Source organism: Mobula birostris, chromosome 26 (assembly GCF_030028105.1).
Source record: "Mobula birostris isolate sMobBir1 chromosome 26, sMobBir1.hap1, whole genome shotgun sequence".
NCBI classification, from domain to species: Eukaryota; Metazoa; Chordata; class Chondrichthyes; order Myliobatiformes; family Myliobatidae; genus Mobula; species Mobula birostris.
In genome coordinates, this window is record NC_092395.1 from 52,061,192 (window position 1) to 52,081,726 (window position 20,535).

At 43.6% G+C, this 20,535-nt stretch overlaps 1 protein-coding gene across 9 annotated transcripts in view; it reads left to right on the forward strand.

The window, feature by feature from the left end:
- Window positions 1-20,535, forward strand: part of LOC140188328 (E3 ubiquitin-protein ligase arkadia-C-like) — a 172,318-nt gene that overhangs the window by 36,476 nt on the left and 115,307 nt on the right. For all 9 annotated transcript variants that reach the window (XM_072244476.1, XM_072244471.1, XM_072244469.1 and 6 more), the window contains 2 exons: window positions 441-570; window positions 794-918. In XM_072244476.1, coding sequence (XP_072100577.1) covers window positions 441-570; window positions 794-918 — 255 coding nt within the window. The remainder of the gene's footprint in view (window positions 1-440; window positions 571-793; window positions 919-20,535) is intronic.

Here is a 20,535-nt window from a genome sequence, read left to right on the forward strand (position 1 = left end):
ATATATTTATATCAGTTTTTTATATTTGTTTTTCATCCAATTTTTCTCATTTGTTTTGTGTGTGCTGGGGAGGAGGATTTGGGGGTTGTTAATCATGTTGATTATTCTTTTCATTCTTGATTTTATGGCTATCTGGAGAAGAATAATTTCAGAGTTATATATTTTGATAATAAATAAACCTTTGAGTCTGATGAGCAACTTTTTCTCACTGGCTGCAAGAGAAGGTGTTTGAAGCAGCTACGATTAATCACATTTGAAGGTACTTGGCCAGGTATGTGCGTAGGAAGGTTTAGTGGGATATGGGTCAAGCAGAGGTAAATGGGATTAGCTTAGATTGGCACATTGGTTGGCATGGATAAGTTGGGTGTAATGGCCTATTTCTATGCTGCATGACTGCAAAACATTTACTCTAAACTGTATGAAACCTGTTCCCACCACAGAACAAATGGATGAAGATGACGTTTTGGTTGTTGAGCCCCTACCTGGGTCCGCGTTGCCAGTTAGTGAAGAAGTAAATATCACTACCATTGACAGTGAGGTGGAAATCATCAATGTTGTTGATGATGAAAGGTAAGGTGATACAGCAGGCTTCTAAATGTAATTACTTATTTAAGCCTCTTTTAACTTTTGATTGGGGTACCATCTGATCATTAGAAACATGTAATCCTCTGTCATACTATAGAGTAATCCTTTGTTGGAGACAGTGCCCCAGTTTTTGTAAGTATGCTTAATGTGTTAAAATATTTTTTATGGTAAGTGTTGGATGACTCTATCATTGTATTGACCTGTACAGGCCATCAGTATCGGGAGCATGGAGTGGCCGCATTGTGAAAAAATTAGCAACTTCCAATGTCCAGGCTCCACCTGGGCACCGAACAACATCCGCCGAGGTTGTAGACCTTACAATCGACGATAATGGTACAGATGTGATTTCTTTTTTAATTGCTCCCATATCTTTGTTATTCTTAATGGTTCTTTTCTTCCCCTTTTCTCAACTATGTGTTCAGACAGATACCTGCTACTGTGATAGTTTCACAGATCTAACTGTGCATTTGTTGAGTTCATTATAACTATACATCAGTGCAACCATTCTTACTTGTTGATATTAGCAGTGGTTTTACAGTTTTTTTTTGTAACAACAATTCTGTACCTGAAACATTTATGAGCAGTTTTTAATCTCAATGAAGAGAAAACAAGGATTTTCATTTACAAATTACCTTTCACAATTCAGGTCATACAGCACCATACAAGCAATGTGTGTTTTGTTGTGTGGTCACCGATGCATTTCAGCAAATGCACAACTCAGTGTGAGAAATGCAACCTCCACCGGTATCAGTGGGGGGACAATTGGGTGGGATGAAGGAGAACTGTTGGCTTGGACACTGGAGCAAACTACTGCCCTGGATTGCATCTTGTAATTCAACACGACAGGTTGGAGACTAAATGGCAATTAGATTTTAGTGCCGCTTTTAAAATACTGCACTTGCCAAAGATTACTTTCAGGCATTTGGATTTGGTTACTTTGACACAGATGGCACTATGGAGCTACTTGTGTGCGTAGCAATGTTAGTTTTGTGATTGGCAGGACCTGGCATTTTTAATCATTTGCCCATTTGTTTCGGTTCTGTCTGCAACAAATGTGTGTTGTGGATCTGATTTAAAAAAAAAACATACTGTTTTAAAATGTTCCTTCAACTGGGCTACAGGATCAGTTTTGGGGAAAAAGGAAATCTGACTTGTTTCTTCAATTTTTAAAAATATTTTCATTTTCTGAATTGTGGGCAAGAACAGAATGGTCTTGAGAAGGTGGAAGTGAGCTGCATTTTTTTGAACTGCTTTAGTCCTGCTGGTGAAGGTGCTTCATCATTACTGGATGTATTTCCCAGTTTAGGATTGCATCCAATTTAGAAGGAAACCTGCAGGTAGTTGCCGTGCACTACCTGACCTTTTGGTATTACAGGTTGTGGTTTTTGGTGCTGCTGCTCGAGACACCTGAATGAGCACCCCAACAATTGTATGCTGCTAACAGAGGAGATGAATTTTTGGACTGGTAGATGCGATGTAAGCCAAGCAGGCTGTTCTGATTGAGTTATTTGAGAGTTTGGAGCAGCATCCTTTTGTGCAACTGGAGCATTCTATCACACTCTAGATTTGTTCCTCCAAATAAGGAAGAAAGGCTTTGATTTACATGTCTCAGGATACGCAGAACTTGTGTGACTTGTCCTGATGAGTTTCTGGCCGAAAGTTACTTCTTAATGTCAAGTATAGGGGATTAAATTTGTGACGGAGATGTTTCTTGCCACTTTGATTATGGCTGGATGTTATCTAGATCTTGCTCCTTTATTTGCTGAGTTGAGAAAGGAACATAAAATTGTGCAGCCACACTGAACAGTCTGAATGATAATTAAAGTGTTAGTGAGGATAGAAAGAGGATAGGGCAGGGCTGATGAATCTGTGATCAAAGACCTGGTGCAAGGAAGACCTGGGCACTTCTGGGGCAGTTGGGACAGATTATACATAAATGGAGGCATTTGAACTAAATTGGCCTGGGATGGAAAGCACAGTCTCCTGATGGGAAGCATAGCATAGAAGGCAGGTCAAGAAGGTTCAGTTGCTCGGCATTCAGGATGAGTTAGTAAATTGGATTAGACATTGGCTTTGTGGGAGAAGCCAAGAGTGGTAGTAGAAGGTTGCCTTTTTGACTGCAGGTCTGTGACTAGAGGTGTGCCACATGGATCAGTGCTAGGTCTTTTGTTGTTAGCCATCTATATCAATGATCTGGATGATTATGTGGTTAACTGGATCAGCAGATTTGCAGATGACACCAAAATTGGGGGTGTAGGAAGGCCATCATGGCTTGCCGAGTGATCTGCATCAGTTGGAAGAATAGGCTGAAATATGGCAGATGGAATTTACATAGTGAATAGCAGACCACTGTGTTGGAACAAAGAGATCTGTGTTAGAACAGAGGGCTGTGGGTAACCCTAGGTAATTTCTAAAGTAAGGACATGTTCGGCACAGCTTTGTGGGCTGAAGGGCCTGTATTGTGCTGTAGGTTTTCTATGATCTGGGAATACAGATCCATAATTTGTTGAAAGTGGCATCACATGTAGATGGGGTCATAACGAAAGCTTTTAGCACATTAGCCTTCATAAATCAATGTATTGTCTACAGGAGATAGGATGTTATGTTGAAGTTGTATAAGACATTGGTGAGGCCTAATTTGGATTATTGTGTGCAGTTTTGGTCACCTATCTACCGGAAAGATGTGAACAAAGTTGAAAGAGTACAGAGGATGAGGTACAGGTTTCCCCTGCCATCCGAAGGTAGAACGTTCCTATGAAATGGTTCGTAAGCCGAAATGTCGTAAAGTGAAGAAGCAATTACCATTTATTTATATGGGAAAATTTTGTGAGCGTTCGCAGACCCAAAAATAACTACCAAATCATGCCAAATAACACATAAAACCTAAAATAACAGTAACATATAGTAAAAGCAGGAATGATATGATAAATACATAGCCTATATAAAGTAGAAATACTTTTCCACAATCATTACTGAACTGTTCTCCGTAGCAAAAATCTCACTCAAGCGCCGTCGGCAGAAAATCTCGCGCAAGCGCTGTTGGCAAGAACACTCTCTCCGGTAACCTTTAAGCTATGAAGCTGCCAAATCATACCAAATAACACGTAAAAATACACAGCCTATATAAAGTAGAAATAATGTCTGTACAGTGTAGTATCACTTACGGGAATCGGAAAAATAGCTTGCCGAGCACACTGATGATGGTGTGTTAGACTGTGTCGTCGCAGTTTGGGTGGTGCAGTGGCCCCCACCCTCTGGGCCACCAACCGATACATTGCCGTGAAGCACACAGGGGTCCAGCGGTAGCCGGGAGGCACACAGCACATCTTTAAGAAAAAAGCCGAAATAAATTTGCTAATTAATTAGGTGCCGCCCAGCATGTAATTGTCGGCCCAGATCAGTGCCGATTTCTGATTGCGTCATCTCTCATCTGGGCCAACAATTATGTGTCGGTGGCACCTAATTAATTAGCATGTTTGCTTCGGCTTTTTTCTTAAAAATGTGCTGTGTGTCTCCCGGCTACCAATGCATTCTCCGCGGATCAGTATCTGTCCATGGCCTGAGGGTTGGGGTGGTGGGACACGGGGGTGTCATCTTGTCGTCTGTTTCCATTAGAGCAGGTGGCTCATCTTCTCCTATGACTGACCGCCTCGATGCCGAAGGTCGAGGTTCGTCGTCTGCTGTGGCTTGCTTGGCTGCTGAGCCTCGTGCATTTTTCTATCACACAGTTCTTTAAGAAGGACTCAAACTATCCTGCAAATACCTCCTAAACTGACGTACCCTTTTAAAATTGAAGTCGTACTTTATCATTACTCATTTGGTTTTGATATCCTTTTTTCTTCCAATTGCATCAGCTCTTCATCTGTCAGTTCTTGGTGATGGGATGCCAAAACCTCTTCAACATCATGTTCGTCAGCTTCCACAAGCCAAACTCACTTTGTCCTTACTTCGTTCACCACGGTCAAAACGCTTAATTATGTCTAGTTTTACCGTAAGTGTAACACCCTTACGAGCTCTTTCAGGCTTTTCCGATACCTTAGAACTCATCTTGCAAACAGCTGCTCACAGGCACGTGTTAAAGCAATGCAGTTCCGAATCCGGGAGAGAGCAGCTGCTCGGGGCACACTCTGCCTTTTATCGCGCACTGATTTTTTTGCGTGCTGATTTTCTATCGCGCGCTGAATTTTTTTTCGTAACAGTGAAAACACCTTCTGAAAGCGAAAACAGGGTACTAATGTAGGTCTTTTGTAACAGTGATGTTTCGTAAAGCGAACGTTCGAAAAGTGGGGGATACTTGTATAGGGAAAGATAGAATAGGTTAGGACTATATTCATTAGAATATAGAAGACAGAGGAGATTTGATAAAGGTATACAAAATTATGATGGGTAATGATGGGTAAAAATGGGTAAATGCAAGCAGCTTTTTCACTAAAGTTGGGTGGGACTACAACCAGTGGTCATGGGTTAAGGGTGAAATGTGATAAGTTTAAGGGGAACATGAGGGGAAACTTCTTCACTCAGAGGGTTGTGGGAGTGTGGAATGAGCTACCAGTACAAGTGGTGCATGCAAGATGGATTTCAATATCTAAGAGAAGTTTGGGTAGTAGAGAGTAGGATAGATTAGTGGACTCTTCTAGGGAGGCTATTTGGGTGGAATTGAGGAATAGGAAAGGTGTTGTGACGCTTATAGGGGTGTATTATAGACCACCTAATGGGGACCGAGAACTGGAGGAGCAAATTTGTAAGGAGATAGCAGATATTTGTAGTAAGCACAAGGTTGTGATTGTGGGAGACTTTAATTTTCCACACATAGACTGGGAAGCCCATTCTATAAAAGGGCTGGATGGTTTGGAGTTTGTAAAATGTGTGCAGGATAGTTTTTTGAAGCAATACATAGAGGTACCAACTAGAGAAGGGGCAGTATTGTATCTCCTGTTAGGGAATGAGACACAGGGCAGGTGACGGAGGTATTTGTTGGGGAGCACTTCAGGTCCAGTGATCACAGTACAATTAGTTTCAGTGTAATTATGGAGAATGATAGGACTGGACCTAGGATTGAGATTTTTGATTGGAGAAAGGCTAATTTTGAGGAGATGCAAAAGGATTTAGAAGGAGTGGATTGGAAAAAATTGTTTTATGGGAAGGATGTAACAGAGAAATGGAGCTCATTTAATGGTGAAATTTTGAGGGTTCAGAATCTTTGTGTTCCTGTTAGGTTGAAAGGAAAGGTTAAAAGTTTGAGAGAGCCATGGCTTTCAAGAGGTATTAGAAACTTGGTTCAGAAAAAGAGAGAGATCTTCAATAAATATAGGCAGCTTGGAGTTAATGAGGTACTCGAGGAATATTAAGAATGTAAAAAGAATCTTAAGAAAGAAATTAGAAAAGCTAAAAGAAGATACGAGGCTGCTTTGGCAAGTAAGGTGAAAATAAATCCAGAGGTTTTCTACAGTTATGTTAGTGGCAAAAGGATAGTGAGGGATAAAATTGGTCCCTTGAAGAATCAGAGTGGACGGCTATGTGTGGAGCCAAAAGAGATGGGGGAGATTTTGAACAATTTCTTTTCTTCGGTATTCACTAAGGAGAAGGATATTAAATTGTGTAAGGTAAAGGAAACAAGTAGGATAGTTATGGAAAGTATGACAATTAAAGAAGAGGAAGTGCTGACACTTTTAGGGAATATAAAAGTGGATACGTCTCTGGGTCCAGACAAGATATTCCCTACGACTTTGAGAGAAGTTAGTGTAGAAATAGCGGGGGCTCTGACAGAAATATTTCAAATGTCATTAGAAACGGGAATGGTCCCGGAGGATTGGCGTATTGCTCATGTGGTTTCATTGTTTAAAAAGTGTTCTCAGAGTAAACCTGGCAATTATCGGCCTGTGAGTTTGACGTCAGTGGTGGGTAAATTGATGGAAAGTATTCTTAGAGATGGTATATACAATTTTCTGGATAGACAGGGTCTGATTAGGAACAGTCAACATGGATTTGTGCGTGGAAGGTGATGTTTGACAAATCTTATTGAATTTTTTGATGAGGTTACTAAGAAAGTTGACAAGGGTAAAATGGTGGATGTTGTCTATATGGACTTCAGTAAGGCCTTTGACAAGGTTCCACACGGAAGGTTAGTTAGGTTCAATCGTTAGGCATTAATATGGAAGTAGTAAAATGGATTCAGCAGTGGCTAGATGGGAGACGCCAGAGATTAGTGGTGGATAACTGTGTGTCAGATTGGAGTACGGTGTGTAGCGGTGTACCTCAGGGATCTGTACCGGGTCCAATGTTGTTTGTCATATATATATTAATGATCTGCATGATGGGGTGGTAAATTGGATTAGTAAGTATGCAGATGATACTAAGATAGGTGGTGTTGTGGATGATGAGGTAGGTTTTCAAAACATGCAGAGAGATTTAGGACAGTTAGAAGAGCAGGCTGAAAGATGGCAGATGGAGTTTAATGCTGAAAAATGTGAGGTGCTACATTTTGGTAGAACTAATCAAAATAGGACGTAAATGGTAGGGCATTAAAGAATGCTGTAGAACAGAGGGATCTAGGAATAATGATGCATAGCTCCCTGAAGATGGAATCTCATGTGGATAGGGTGGTGAAGAAAGCTTTTGGTATGCTGGCCTTTATTAATCAGAGCATTGAGTATAGGAAGAGGTGCAGTCGACATTTCAGGCCGAGACCCTTCGTCAGGACTAACTGAAGGAAGAGTGAGTAAGAGATTTGAAAGTTGGAGGAGGAGATCCAAAATGATAGGAGAAGACAGGAGGGGGAGGGATGGAGCCAAGAGCTGGACAGGTGATTGGCAAAAGGGATACGAGAGGATCATGGGACAGGAGGTCCGGGAAGAAAGACAAGGTGGCGGGGGAACCCAGAGGATGGGCAAGGGGTATATTCAGAGGGACAGAGGAAGAAAAAGGAGAGTGAAAGAAAGAATGTGTGTATAATAGTAAGTAACAGATGGGGTACGAGGCGGAGGTGGGGCATTAGCGGAAGTTAGAGAGTCGATGTTCATGCCATCAGGTTGGAGGCTACCCAGACGGAATATAAAGTGTTGTTCCTCCAACCTGAGTGTGGCTTCATCTTTACAGTAGAGGAGGCCGTGGATAGACATAGCAGAATGGGAATGGGATGTGGAATTAAAATGTGTGGCCACTGGGAGATCCTGCTTTCTCTGGCGGACAGAGCGTAGGTGTTCAGCAAAGCGGTCTCCCAGTCTGCATCGGGTCTTGCCAATATATAAAAGGCCACATCGGGAGCACCGGATGCAGTATATCACCCCAGCCGACTCACAGGTGAAGTGTCGCTTCACCTGGAAGGACTGTTTGGGGCCCTGAATGGTGGTAAGGGAGGAAGTGTAAGGGCATGTGTAGCACTTGTTCCGCTTACACGGATAAGTGCCAGGAGGGAGATCAGTGGGGAGGGATGGGGGGGACGAATGGACAAGGGAGTCGCATAGGGAGCGACCCCTGCAGAAAGCGGGGGGGGGGGGGGGGGGGGGGAGGGAAAGATGTGCTTAGTGGTGGGATCCCGTTGGAGGTGGCGGAAGTTACGGAGAATAATATGTTGGACCCGGAGGCTGGTGGGGTGGTAGGTGAAGACCAGGGGAACCCTATTCCTAGTGGGGTGGCGGGAGGATGAAGTGAGAGCAGATGTACATAAAATGGGGGAGATGCGTTTAAGAGCAGAGTTGATAAGTGGAGGAAGGGAAGCCCCTTTCTTTAAAAGAGGAGGACATCTCCCTCGTCCTAGAATGAAAACCCATTCAGAAAGCAGGATCTCCCAGTGGCCACACATTTTAATTCCACTTCCCATTCCCATTCTGACATGTCTATCCACGGCCTCCTCTACTGTAAAGATGAAGCCACACTCAGGTTGGAGGAACAACACCTTATATTCCGTCTGGGTAGCCTCCAACCTGATGGCATGAACATCGACTTCTCTAAGTTCCGCTAATGCCCCACCTCCCCCTCGTACCCCATCTGTTAATTACTTTTATACACACATTCTTTCTCACTCTCCTTTTTCTTCCTCTGTCCCTCTGAATATACCCCTTGCCCACCCTCTGGGTTCCCACCCCCCCCCCCCCCCCCCCCCCCCGCCCTTGTCTTTCTTTCCGGACCTCCTGTCCCATGATCCTCTTGTATCCCTTTTGCCAATCACCTGTCCAGCTCTTGGCTCCATCCCTCCCCCTCCTGTCTTCTCCTATCATTTTGGATCTCGATCTCCCCCTCCCCCTCCCCCTCCCCCTCCAACTTTCACATCTCTTACTCACTCTTCCTTCAGTTAGTCCTGACGAAGGGTCTTGGTCTGAAACATCGACTGCACCTCTTCCTAGAGATGCTGCCTGGCTTGCTGCGTTCACCAGCAACTTTGATGTGTGTTGCTTGAATTTCCAGCATCTGCAGAATTCCTGTTGATTGAGTATAGGATTTGGGATGTAATGCTGAATTTGTATAAGGCATTGGTAAGGCCAAATCTGGAGTATTGTGTACAGTTTTGGTCACCGAATTATAGGAAAGATGTCAATAAAATTGAGAGTACAGAGAGGAGGTTTACTAAAATGTTGCCTGGATTTTATCTCCTGAGTTACAGAGAAAGATTGAAAAAGTTAGGTCTTTATTCTTTGGAGCGTAGAAGGTTGAGGGGAGACTGGATAGAGGTGTTCAAATTATGAGGGGTCTGATAGAGTTGGCATGGTAAGACTTCTTCCATTGAGAGTGGGGAAGATTCAAACAAGAGGGCATGGGTTGAGAATTAGAGGACAAAAGTTTAGGGGTAACATGAGGGGGAACTTCTTTACTTAGAGAGTGGTAGCTGTGTGGAATGAGCTTCCAGCAGTAGTAGTTGAGGCAGGTCCTATGTTGTCGTTTGAAGTTAAATTGGATAGATATATGGACAGGGAAGGAATGGAGAGTTATGGGCTGAGTGCAGGTCAGTGGGAATAGGATAGGATAAGAGTTCGGCATGGACTAGAAGGGCCGAGATGGCCTGTTTCCGTGCTGTGATTGTTATATGGTTATGTAACTTGTGCGACAATAGCTTAATAGCAATAAACATTAAACTTTGAAGTACTTCCTTCAAGGTACTTCTGCTAAATGCTTATCAATATTAAGAGGCTTAAGACTCTAGGGTATTGCTGTTTCAATTCAAATAAAGAGTGGATGGTGATGGATGTCTTTCTAATATGTGTGCTGCAAGTTGAGGTCCAAATTAACTCACCCAGGAAATAATGAAATAATAAGTTTACAAACCAGAAGCGATATTTGTATAAGACAAAATAAACAGCGCCACTAGAGGCAGGTATCCATGATGTCAGACTTAACTATTGAAACTGTAAGTCAAATGGTTACTTCATTAAGTCTTTGGCAAAAGAATGGACTGTCTCAGAAACTAGTATTGAAACAGTATCATGTGGTAGCGTCATAACGTATGCAATTTACTTATTTTAATGTATAACCTGTAATGGATTATTTAAATGAACAATCAAACAATATATTTATAATATTACTCAAATACTACTGAAATGTTAAATACACAACACTCCTCTCTGCTTAGCTATAAACTAACTCAACAGATAATACATCTCAACTATATATAATACATCTACAATATACAGACAGCCACAGTATAGTGAATTTTAAGATGTCCCATTCAGGCCCAAAGATTTAATCATTGTGGAGGATTTCTTATTCTAGTGGGATAAAGTCTTTGCTGACAAGGGGAATCACCGTGTTTGGCGGGTGAGAACTGAGGCTGCAAAACAATCTCTGGTTCTGATTCTGAGACTGGAGGAAGTGTTTTGACACCTCTGGACACCTTTTGTCCTTTTTCTTCTAGTTGATGCATCTTGAACTTGGGAAGGTCCATTTAGTTCACTGGAGTATTCTCTTATTAATCCTTCTATTGCTGCCTTTACGATCTGATCTCTTCTCTTGGTTTCTTCATCCACAACATCATCCTCTGTTATTGTATCTCCATAGATTCCTTTCTCTTTGGCTTTCCATTCATCCAGCTTGGCTTTGGTCTTTGCATCTACTTCTACAAGCAGCTTTTTGTCTCCCATTTGAACCCTTGAAATTCATAAAAATAACCTATTACACACATAGTAAATTTTGGTTCTTTAAACTCAGAAAAGGCAAAAGCTTGCAAATCCTTGAACTCTCTTCTAGCTTAAAATCAAGCTATGTTTTGCAAGTAACTGCCTGATTAACATGTCAGAAGGTATAAACTCTTCTCGGGCTTGAAGCTGGGTACAGATATGCCGGGAAAGCACTAGATCCTTTTTCATATCAGATGCTTTCTCAGATATTGTTTCCTAGAAAAACTGTTGTAGTCAGACCACTGCTTTCATGCTTCCTCACAGGAGCATGGTCCTTCCTTGGACCAATATGCTTTCCAACCAAAGGCACAGAGGATGCCACCAACACCTGTTTACCCTCTGTTGGGGAATGATTCATGGTGTGCAACACGGAGACAGTTGTAGCATCATCCAGTACCCTTCTTAATTTGCTTTCTGGTGGCTTCATTGCAGGAGATGTGGCATGCGAATTGTGGACGAATCTCCAGTCGTATTGTCGTTGCCTCAGCCAGTCACATCCCCACAATGCTAGTCCAACCTGTTTTAACCACATACAAGTCCAATGTGGCCTGTTGGTTGTTGTATTCACACTTACGAATTTCATGCCCAAGGTTGTCTTATCTCCAATATAAGTTCTTAGTTGGATATCTGCGGGCTTCAGTTTAGTAACTTTCAAATGCCATTCAACCTCATTTTGTGGAATGACTGAATGACTGGTGTAAGCTATAAGGTTGGCCATTGCTAGTTTTTGCATTGTAAATTTCAAGGCTACATAGTCCTGTGTCACTCTCACCATTAGACTTTTTTTTCCATCAACAGCATGCAGATTAGTGCTCTTCTTGAAACTGCGACTTTTTATCTTCTCTCTTCCTTGTGCAGTTTGTTTCCGTCTGCCTGACATGCTCTTTGAATGCTTCCCACTTTGTTGCATTTTCTGCAAGTTTCATATTTAAATCTGTATTCGTCTGGTGATTGTGAGCCTGTGACATCGGTAACACAATTTGTTCAGCCAGGCCAGTTTCTGTTTAGATGTTGCAATTTTGTTCGCACTTACTTTCATTCCTGATTGCAACTCAATTGCATTAGTCTTCTGTTTCCATTGATACAGCAATTTCAACTGCTCTTTTTAATGTAAGTCGTGCTTCATTTAGGAGCAGTTTCTGAATGCTTTCACAAACTAACTTTTCACAAGATTTCACAAACTAAATTATCTCAGTGTATCATTAAGCCCATTACCAAACTGACAAATTCTTAGACAATTTCTTCAATTCACATGTACACTGAAATGGACTGTTCTTTTTCATTCTGTTTATGAAACCTAAAGCATTCTGCAATCAACAATGTGTAGTGGCTACTTGAAAAACAAACCAAAACGGCTCAGGGACTGCATGAGGTAATTAGCACTGTGTGATGTCATAGAACATAGAATAGTACAACACAGTACAGGCCCTTCAGCCCACAATGTTGTGCCGACCCACAAAACCTTGCCTTCCATATAAGCCCCCACCTTAAGTTCCTCCATATACCTGTCTAGTAGTCTCTTAAACTTCACTGGTGTATCTGCCTCCACCACCGACGCAGGCAGTGCATTCCACGCACCAACCACTGAGTAAAAAACCTTCCTCTAATATCCCCCTTGAACTTCCCACCCCTTACCTTAAAGCCATGTCCTCTGGTATTGAGCAGTGGTGCCCTGGGGAGGGGGCGCTGGCTATCCACTCTATCTATTCCTCTTATTATCTTGTACACCTCTAGCATGTCTTCTCTCATCCTCCTTCTCTCCAAAGAGTAAAGCCCCAGCTCCCTTAATCTCTGATCATAATCCTTACTCTCTAAACCAGGCAGCATCCTGGTAAATCTCCTCTGTACCCTTTCCAATGCTTCCACATCCTTCCTATAGTGAGGTGACCAGAGGTGACCAGAATTGGACACAGTACTCCAAGTGCAGCCGAACCAGAGTTTTATAGAGCTGCATCATTACATCGTGACTCTTAAACTCTATCCCTCGACTTATGAAAGCTAACACCCCATAAGTTTTCTTAACTACTCTATCCACCTGTGAAACAACTTTCAGGGATCTGTGGACATGTACCCCCAGATCCCTCTGCTCCTCCACACTACCAAGTATCCTGCCATTTACTTTGTACTCTGCCTTGGAGTTTGTCCTTCCAAAGTGTACCACCTCACACTTCTCCGGGTTGAACTCCATCTGCCACTTCTCAGCCCACTTCTGCATCCTATCAATGTTTCTCTGCAATCTTTGACAATCTTCTACACTATCTACAGCACCACCAACCTTTGTGTTGTCTGCAAACTTGCCAACCCACCTTTCTACCCCCCACATCCACTAAAAATCACGAAAAGTAGAGGTCCCAGAACAGATCCTTGTGGGACACCAATAGTCACAATCCTCCAATCTGAATGTACTCCCTCCACCACCACCGTCTGCCTCTGCAGGCAAGCCAATTCTGAATCCACCTGGCTAATCTTCCCTGGATCCCATGCCTTCTGACTTTCTGAATAAGCCTACCATGTGGAACCTTGTCAAATGCCTTACTAAAATCCATATAGATCACATCCACTGCACTACCCTCATCTATATGCCTGGTCACCTCCTCAAAGAACTGTCAGGCTTGTTAGACACTATCTGCCCTTCACAAAGCCATGCTGACTGTCCCTGATCAGACCATGATTCTCTAAATGTCCAGAGATCCTATCTAAGAATCTTTTCCAACAGCTTTCCCACCACAGGTGTAAGGCTTACTGGTCTATAATTACCTGGACTATCCCTACTACCTTTTTGGAACAAGGGGACAACATTCGCCTCCCTCCAATCCTCTGGTACCATTCCTGTGGACAACGAGGACATAAAGATCCTAGCCAGAGGCTCAGCAATCTCTTCCCTCGCCTCATGGTGCAGCCTGGGGAATATTCCGTCAGGCCCCGGGGACTTATCTGTCCTAATGTATTTTAACAACTCCAACACCTCCTCTCCCTTAATAGCAACATGCTCCAGAACATCAACCTCACTCATATTGTCCTCACCATTATCAAGTTCCCTCTCATTGGTGAATACCGAAGAGAAGTATTCATTGAGGATCTTGCTCACTTCCACAGCCTCCAGGCACATCTTCCCACCTTTATCTCTAATCGGTCCTACCTTCACTCCTGTCATCCTTTGCTTCTTCACATAATTGAAGAATACCTTGGGGTTTTCCTCTACCCTACTCGCCTAGGCCTTCTCATGCCCCCTTGCTCTTCTCAGCCCCTTCTTAAGCTCCTTTCTTGCTACCCTATATTCCTCAATAGACCCATCTGATCCCTGCTTCCTAAACCTCATGTATGCTGCCTTCTTCCACCTGACTAGATTTTCCACCTCACTTGTCACCCATGGTTCCTTCACCGGGACAAATTTATCCCTAACATCCTGCAAGAGATCTCTAAACATCGACCACATGTGCATAGTGTATTTCCCTGCAGAAACATCATCCCAATTCACACCCACATGTTCTAGCCTTATAGCCTCATGGTTTGCCCTTACCCAATTAAAAATTTTCCTGTCCTCTGATTCTGTCCTTTTCCATGATAATGCTAAGGGCCAGAGAGCGGTGGTCACTGTCCCCCAGATGCTCACCCACTGAGAGATCTATGACCTGACCCGGTTCATTACCTAGTACTAGATTTAGTATGGCATTCCCCTTAGTCGGCCTGTCCACATACTGTGACAGGAATCCATCCTGGACACACTTAACAAACTCTGCCCCATCTAATCCCTTGGAACTAATCAGGTGCCAATCAATATTAGGGAAGTTAAAGTCACCCATGATAACAACCCTTTTATTTTTGCACCTTTCCAAAATCTGCCTCCCAATCTGCTCCTCAGTATCTCTGCTGCTACCAGGGGGCCTATAGAATACCCCCAATAGAGTAACTACTCCCTTCCTGTTCCTGACTTCCACCCAGACTGACTCAAAAGAGGATCCTGCTGCATTACCCACCCTTTCTGTAGCTGTAATTGTATCCCTGACCAGTAATGCCACCCCTCCTCCCCTTTTACCGCTCTCTCTATCCCTTTTAAAGCATTGAAATCCAGGAATAATGAGAATCCATTCCTGCCTTGGTGCCAGCCAAGTCTCTGTAATGGCCACTATATCATAATTCCATGTATGTATCCAAGCTCTCAGTTCATCACCTTTGTTCCTGATGCTTCTTGCATTGAGGTACACACATATCAGCCCTTCTACCTTATTGTCTTTACACCTTTTATTCTGCTTCTCTTTCCTCAAAGCCTCCCTATATGTTAGATCTGGTTTTACTCCGTGCACTTCTTTCACTGCTCTATCGCTCTGGGTCCCATCCCTCTTGCAAATTAGTTTAAACCCTCTCGAACCACGCTAGCAAACCTACCTGCAAGGATATTGCTCCCCCTCAAGTTCAGGTGCAAGCCATCCAATCTGTACAGGTCCCACCTTCCCGAGAAGAGATCCTAATGATCCAAAAATCTAAAACCCTGCTCCCTTCACCAACTCCTCAGCCACGCATTCAACTGCTATCCAATTCTTACCATCACTGTCACGTTGCACTGGCAGCAATCCTGAGAACGCCACCCTTGAGGTCCTGTTCTTCAGCCTTCTGCTTAGTTCCCAAAACTCACACTTCAGGACCTCATCCCTCTAACTGCCTATGTTGTTGGTCCCAACATGTATCACGACTTCTGGTTGCTTTCCCCCTCGTACCAGGATGTCGTGCACCCGGTCAGAGACATCCCGGACCCTGGCACCTGGGAGGCAACAAACCAAGCGGGTGTCCTTCTCACGTCCATAAAATCTCCTGTCTGCTCCCCTGACTATAGAGTCTCCAATAACGACAGCTCTCCTCTTCTCTGTCCCACCCTTCTGCACCACCGGGTCAGACTCAGTGCCAGAGGCCCTGCCACCGTGGCTCACCCCTGGTCGGTCATCCCCACCAACAGTATCCAGGATGGTAAACTTATTAAGGGGAATGTCTACACCAGTGCTCTGCATTACCTGTCTACTCACCTTCACTTTCCCCCTTCTGACTGTCACCCAACGACCTGCTTCAGACAGCCAAGGTGTCACTACCTCCTTGTAGCTCTCATCTATGACTGCCTCATTCTCCCTTATGAGTCAAAGGGCATCTAGTTGCTGCTGCAGATTCCTTACACGGTCTTCCAGATCACCCAGCCATATGCACTTCTGGCATATGTGACTCTGTAGGAGAGGGGTGTTCCCCCAAGACTGCCACATTTCACATGAGAGGCACATCACCATCTCAGGAGGCATTGTAAAGACTAACTGTGAGCAAGCTTGTCCTCCGCCTCTTCTCATCAAAGCCTCTCGAGTCAAAGCTTCACTGGCTGCTTCACTTGAGCTATCCCTCTATTTATCTGTTTGAGCTCTTCAAAGTGCTTGGTCACCTGACCTCAATTGCCCAGTCAGCTGCTTTCTGCTGAGTCTGAGCTATTCAAATCTTGATTGACTTGATTGCACAGACCAACTGCCAGAATCTCTCGAGTCAAAGCCTCAAAGCTCCACTCCTTCACTGGCCCACGTCCTTCCAACTAACTGAGTTCCAAGCAAAAAAAGTACATTTGATCCTTTAATATGAAACCAGCAAAGGTGAATGATCAAAAATATGGATTATAAAAATACTTAAATTAGCAGAGCAATAGTAAAATTAGCGGTCAATAAAAAATGTCCATTGCCTACTCACTCCCTCTCTAACTAAACTAATGGCACAAGGGGTGAATACAGAACTATACTCATTTACTTCTATCATGCCGTAACCCATAATAAAAATATGCAACACAAAATATAATACGGACAAACAGAAAATAGATACGTGGCTCCTACATCCCACCCCCTAATTATTACACTATAATAATTACAACTACATACTATGAAAATAAGAGACATATTCTCAAGAGTCCATGAAGGTGATGTGGCTTTGCCTCACTTCAATAGACCCTGCGTCTGTTTCCTGAGTAAATTAATTTTTTTTGTGTTGCATACTCTGCCAGAGCCTCGACGACCACTTTTCAAGTGGTTGTCTTGGAGGAAAGATTCTGTGAGTGGTCCCCCATGCCCTTCTTACAGCGCAGTCTTTTTTTTACGAGGCCACATTGCAAGCTCGACACTCAACTGGGCACGGATAGAAAGCGTGCCCGGGAGCAGCCCGACTGGGTTCGAACTCGGGAACTGTCGCTCCGGAGTCCGGCGCTGATGTCACTGCGCTACCAGCTGAGTAAATACAGATGTAAAAAAAAACAGATGACGGAGATCTCATTTAATATTTTTTTTACACACCTGAGTAAATACAGATGTAAAAAAATTATTTAAGATCTCTGCCATCCGTTTTGGCTCCACACATGGTTTACTATTCTAGTCTTCCAGAAGACCAATTGTGTCCCTTGCTGTTAACCTATCTGTAGAATCCCTTACCTTGACGTTGACTTGACTTACTAACTTGACAGAGAGTGGTGGTAAAGATCACTCTGTAATGGGCTAAGTGCTGGTAACTTCTGACCTCGCTGACCATTACATGACTTGGCTTACAGAAGAAAGAGGACATTTGTATAAATGTTAAAATATTTGTCTTTGAAGATATATATCTTGAAGGTAGCCATCTTCTCTTGTACCTGTAAAGTGGTGTAACAGTGTAGCAGTAACTTCATCAAACTTCAGGGGCTTCAAATTACTAACAACCTTAAAGTCTTTAAACCTTACTTTCAAGAGTTTTTACAGCTATCATGTCCACTTTTGAGCAACTGATGTTGGTATAGTGCCGTCCCAACCAAACCCTTTCTTACATAGATCTTGTAGGATCTTCTTAGCAGATAGCACCACTGGACTCCAAGTTTCTTAAGGATCATAGATAGAACTAACTGCCAAAAGGTTCTATTCAAAAAGTTCAAAGGAACATCTAAACAAGCCTGATGCATTTTGGAAACAAGTCCTGTGGACTGATGAAGTTAAAATAGAACTTTTTGGCTGCAATGAGCAAAGGTATGTTTGGAGAGAAAAGGGTGCAGAATTTCATCAAAAGAACACCTCTCCAACTGTTAAGCATGAGGGTGGATCAATCATGCTTTGGGCTTGTGTTGCAGCCAGTGGCACGGGGAACATTTCACTGGTAGAGGGAAGAATGAATTCAATTAAATACCAGCAAATTCTGGAAACAAACATCACACCGTCTGTAAAAAAAAAAAAGCTGAAGATGAGAAAAGGATGGCTTCTACAACAGGATAATGATCCTAAAAACACCTCAAAATCCACAATGGACTACCTCCAGAGGCGCAAGCTAAAGGTTTTGCCATGGCCCTCACAGTTCCCTGACCTAAACATCATCGAAAATCTGTGGATAGACCTCAAAAGAGCAGTGCATGCAAGACAGGCCAAGAATCTCACAGAACAAGAAGCCTTTTGCAAGGAAGAATGGGTGAAAATCCCCGAAACAAGAATCGAAAGACTCATAGCTGGCTGCAGAAAGCGTTTACAAGCTGTGATCCTTGCCAAAGGGGGTGTTACTAAGTACTGACCATGCAGGGTGCCCAAACTTTTGCTTCGGGCCCTTTTCCTTTTTTGTTATTTTGAAACTGTAAAAGATGGAAATAAAAAAGTAATCTTGCTTAAAATATGAAAGAAATGTGTCATCTTTAACTTCATGCCTTTTGGAAATCAGGTCATCTTTTACTCGCTTAGCTATTCACAGCAACAGAAATTTTGACCAGGGGTGCCCAGACTTTTGCATGCCAAAGGTATCCAAGGTGCAGGACACAGAAAACTGGGCGACAGTCAGGAAGGGAAGAGGAGTTAAACAGCCAGTGCAAAGTACCACTGTGGCCACCCCCCACAACAACAGATATATTAACATAGAACATAGAATAGTACAGCACAGTACAGGCCCTTCGGCCCACAATGTTGTGCCGACCCTCAAACCCTGTCTCCCATATAAGCCCCCACCTCAGATTCCTCCATATACCTGTCCAGTAGTCTCTTAAACTTCACTAGTGTATCTGCCTCCACCACTGACTCAGGCAGTGCATTCCACGCACCAACCACTCTCTGAGTAAAAAACCTTCCTCTAATATCCCCCTTGAACTTTCCACCCCTTACCTTAAAGCCATGTCCTCTTGTATTGAGCAGTGGTGCCCTGGGGAAGAGGCGCTGGCTATCCACTCTGTCTATTCCTCTTATTATCTTGTACACCTCTATCATATCTCCTCTCATCCTCCTTCTCTCCAAAGAGTAAAGCCCTAGTTCCCTTAATCTCTGATCATAATGCATACTTTCTAAAGCAGGCAGCATCCTGGTAAATCTCCTCTGTACCCTTTCCAATGCTTCCACATCCTTCCTATAGTGAGGTGACCAGAACTGGACACAGTATTCCAAGTGTGGCCTAACTAGAGTTTTATAGAGCTGCATCATTACATCGCGACTCTTAAACTCTATCCCTTGACTTATGAAAGCTAACACCCCATAAGCTTTCTTAACTACCCTAGCCACCTGTGAGGCAACTTTCAGGGATCTGTGGACGTGTACCCCGAGATACCTCTGCTCCTCCACACTACCAAGTATCCTGCCATTTACTTTGTCCTCTGCCTTGGAATTTGTCCTTCCAAAGTGTACCACCTCACACTTCTCTGGGTTGAACTCCATCTGCCACTTCTCAGCCCACTTCTGCATCCTATCAATGTCTCTCTGCAATCTTTGACAATCCTCTACACTATCTACAACAGCACCAACCTTTGTGTCATCTGCAAACTTGCCAACCCACCCTTCTACCCCCACATCCAGGTCATTAATAAAAATCACGAAAAGTAGAGGTCCCAGAACAGATCCTTGTGGGACACCACTAGTCACAATCCTCCAATCTGAATGTACTCCCTCCACCACCACCCTCTGCCTTCTGCAGGCAAGCCAATTCTGAATCCACCTGGCCAAACTTCCCTGGATCCCATGCCTTCTAACTTTTTGAACAAGCCTACCATGTTGGACCTTGTCAAATGCCTTACTGAAATCCATATAGACTACTTCCACTGCACTACCCTCATCTATATGCCTGGTCACCTCCTCAAAGAACTCTTATCAGGCTTGTTAGACACGATCTGCCCTTCACAAAGCCACGCTGACTGTCCCTGATCAGACCATGGTTCTCTAAGTGCCTATAGATCCTATCTCTAAGAATCTTTTCCAACAGCTTTCCCACCACAGGTGTAAGGCTCACTGGTCTATAATTACCTGGACTATCCCTACTACCTTTTTTGAACAAGGGAACAACATTCGCCTCCCTCCAATCCTCCGGTACCATTCCCGTGGACAACGAGGACATAAAGATCCTAGCCAGAGGCTCAGCAATCTCTTCTCTCGCCTCGTGGAGCAGCCTGGGGAACATTCCGTCAGGCCCCGGCGACTTATCTGTCCTAATGTATTTTAACAAATATTGCTTTGCATATTTTTGGGGGGCTGGGTTGGGGGCAGTGACCTAGCAGAGGAAAGTTACAGTGGTCAGTTCTTGGGCACTGAGTCTGACTCTGCGACTCAGCAGAGAAGGGAGAGAAGAGGCAAGCTGCAGTGATAAAGGATTCATTGGTTCGAGGAACAGAAAGTAGGTTCTGTGGATGAAAACAAGATTCTCAGATGGTATGTTTCCTCCTGGGTGCCAGGATCCAAGATATCTCAGATCAAGTCCTCAGCATTCTTAAGTGGGAGGGTTAACAGCCAGAGGTCGTGGTTCATGTAGGTACCAATGACAGGTAAGAAGAGCCACAAGGTTCTGCATATGGAGTTCAGGGAGTTAGGTGCTAAGTTAAAGGGCAAGACCTCCAGAGTTATAATTTCAGGAT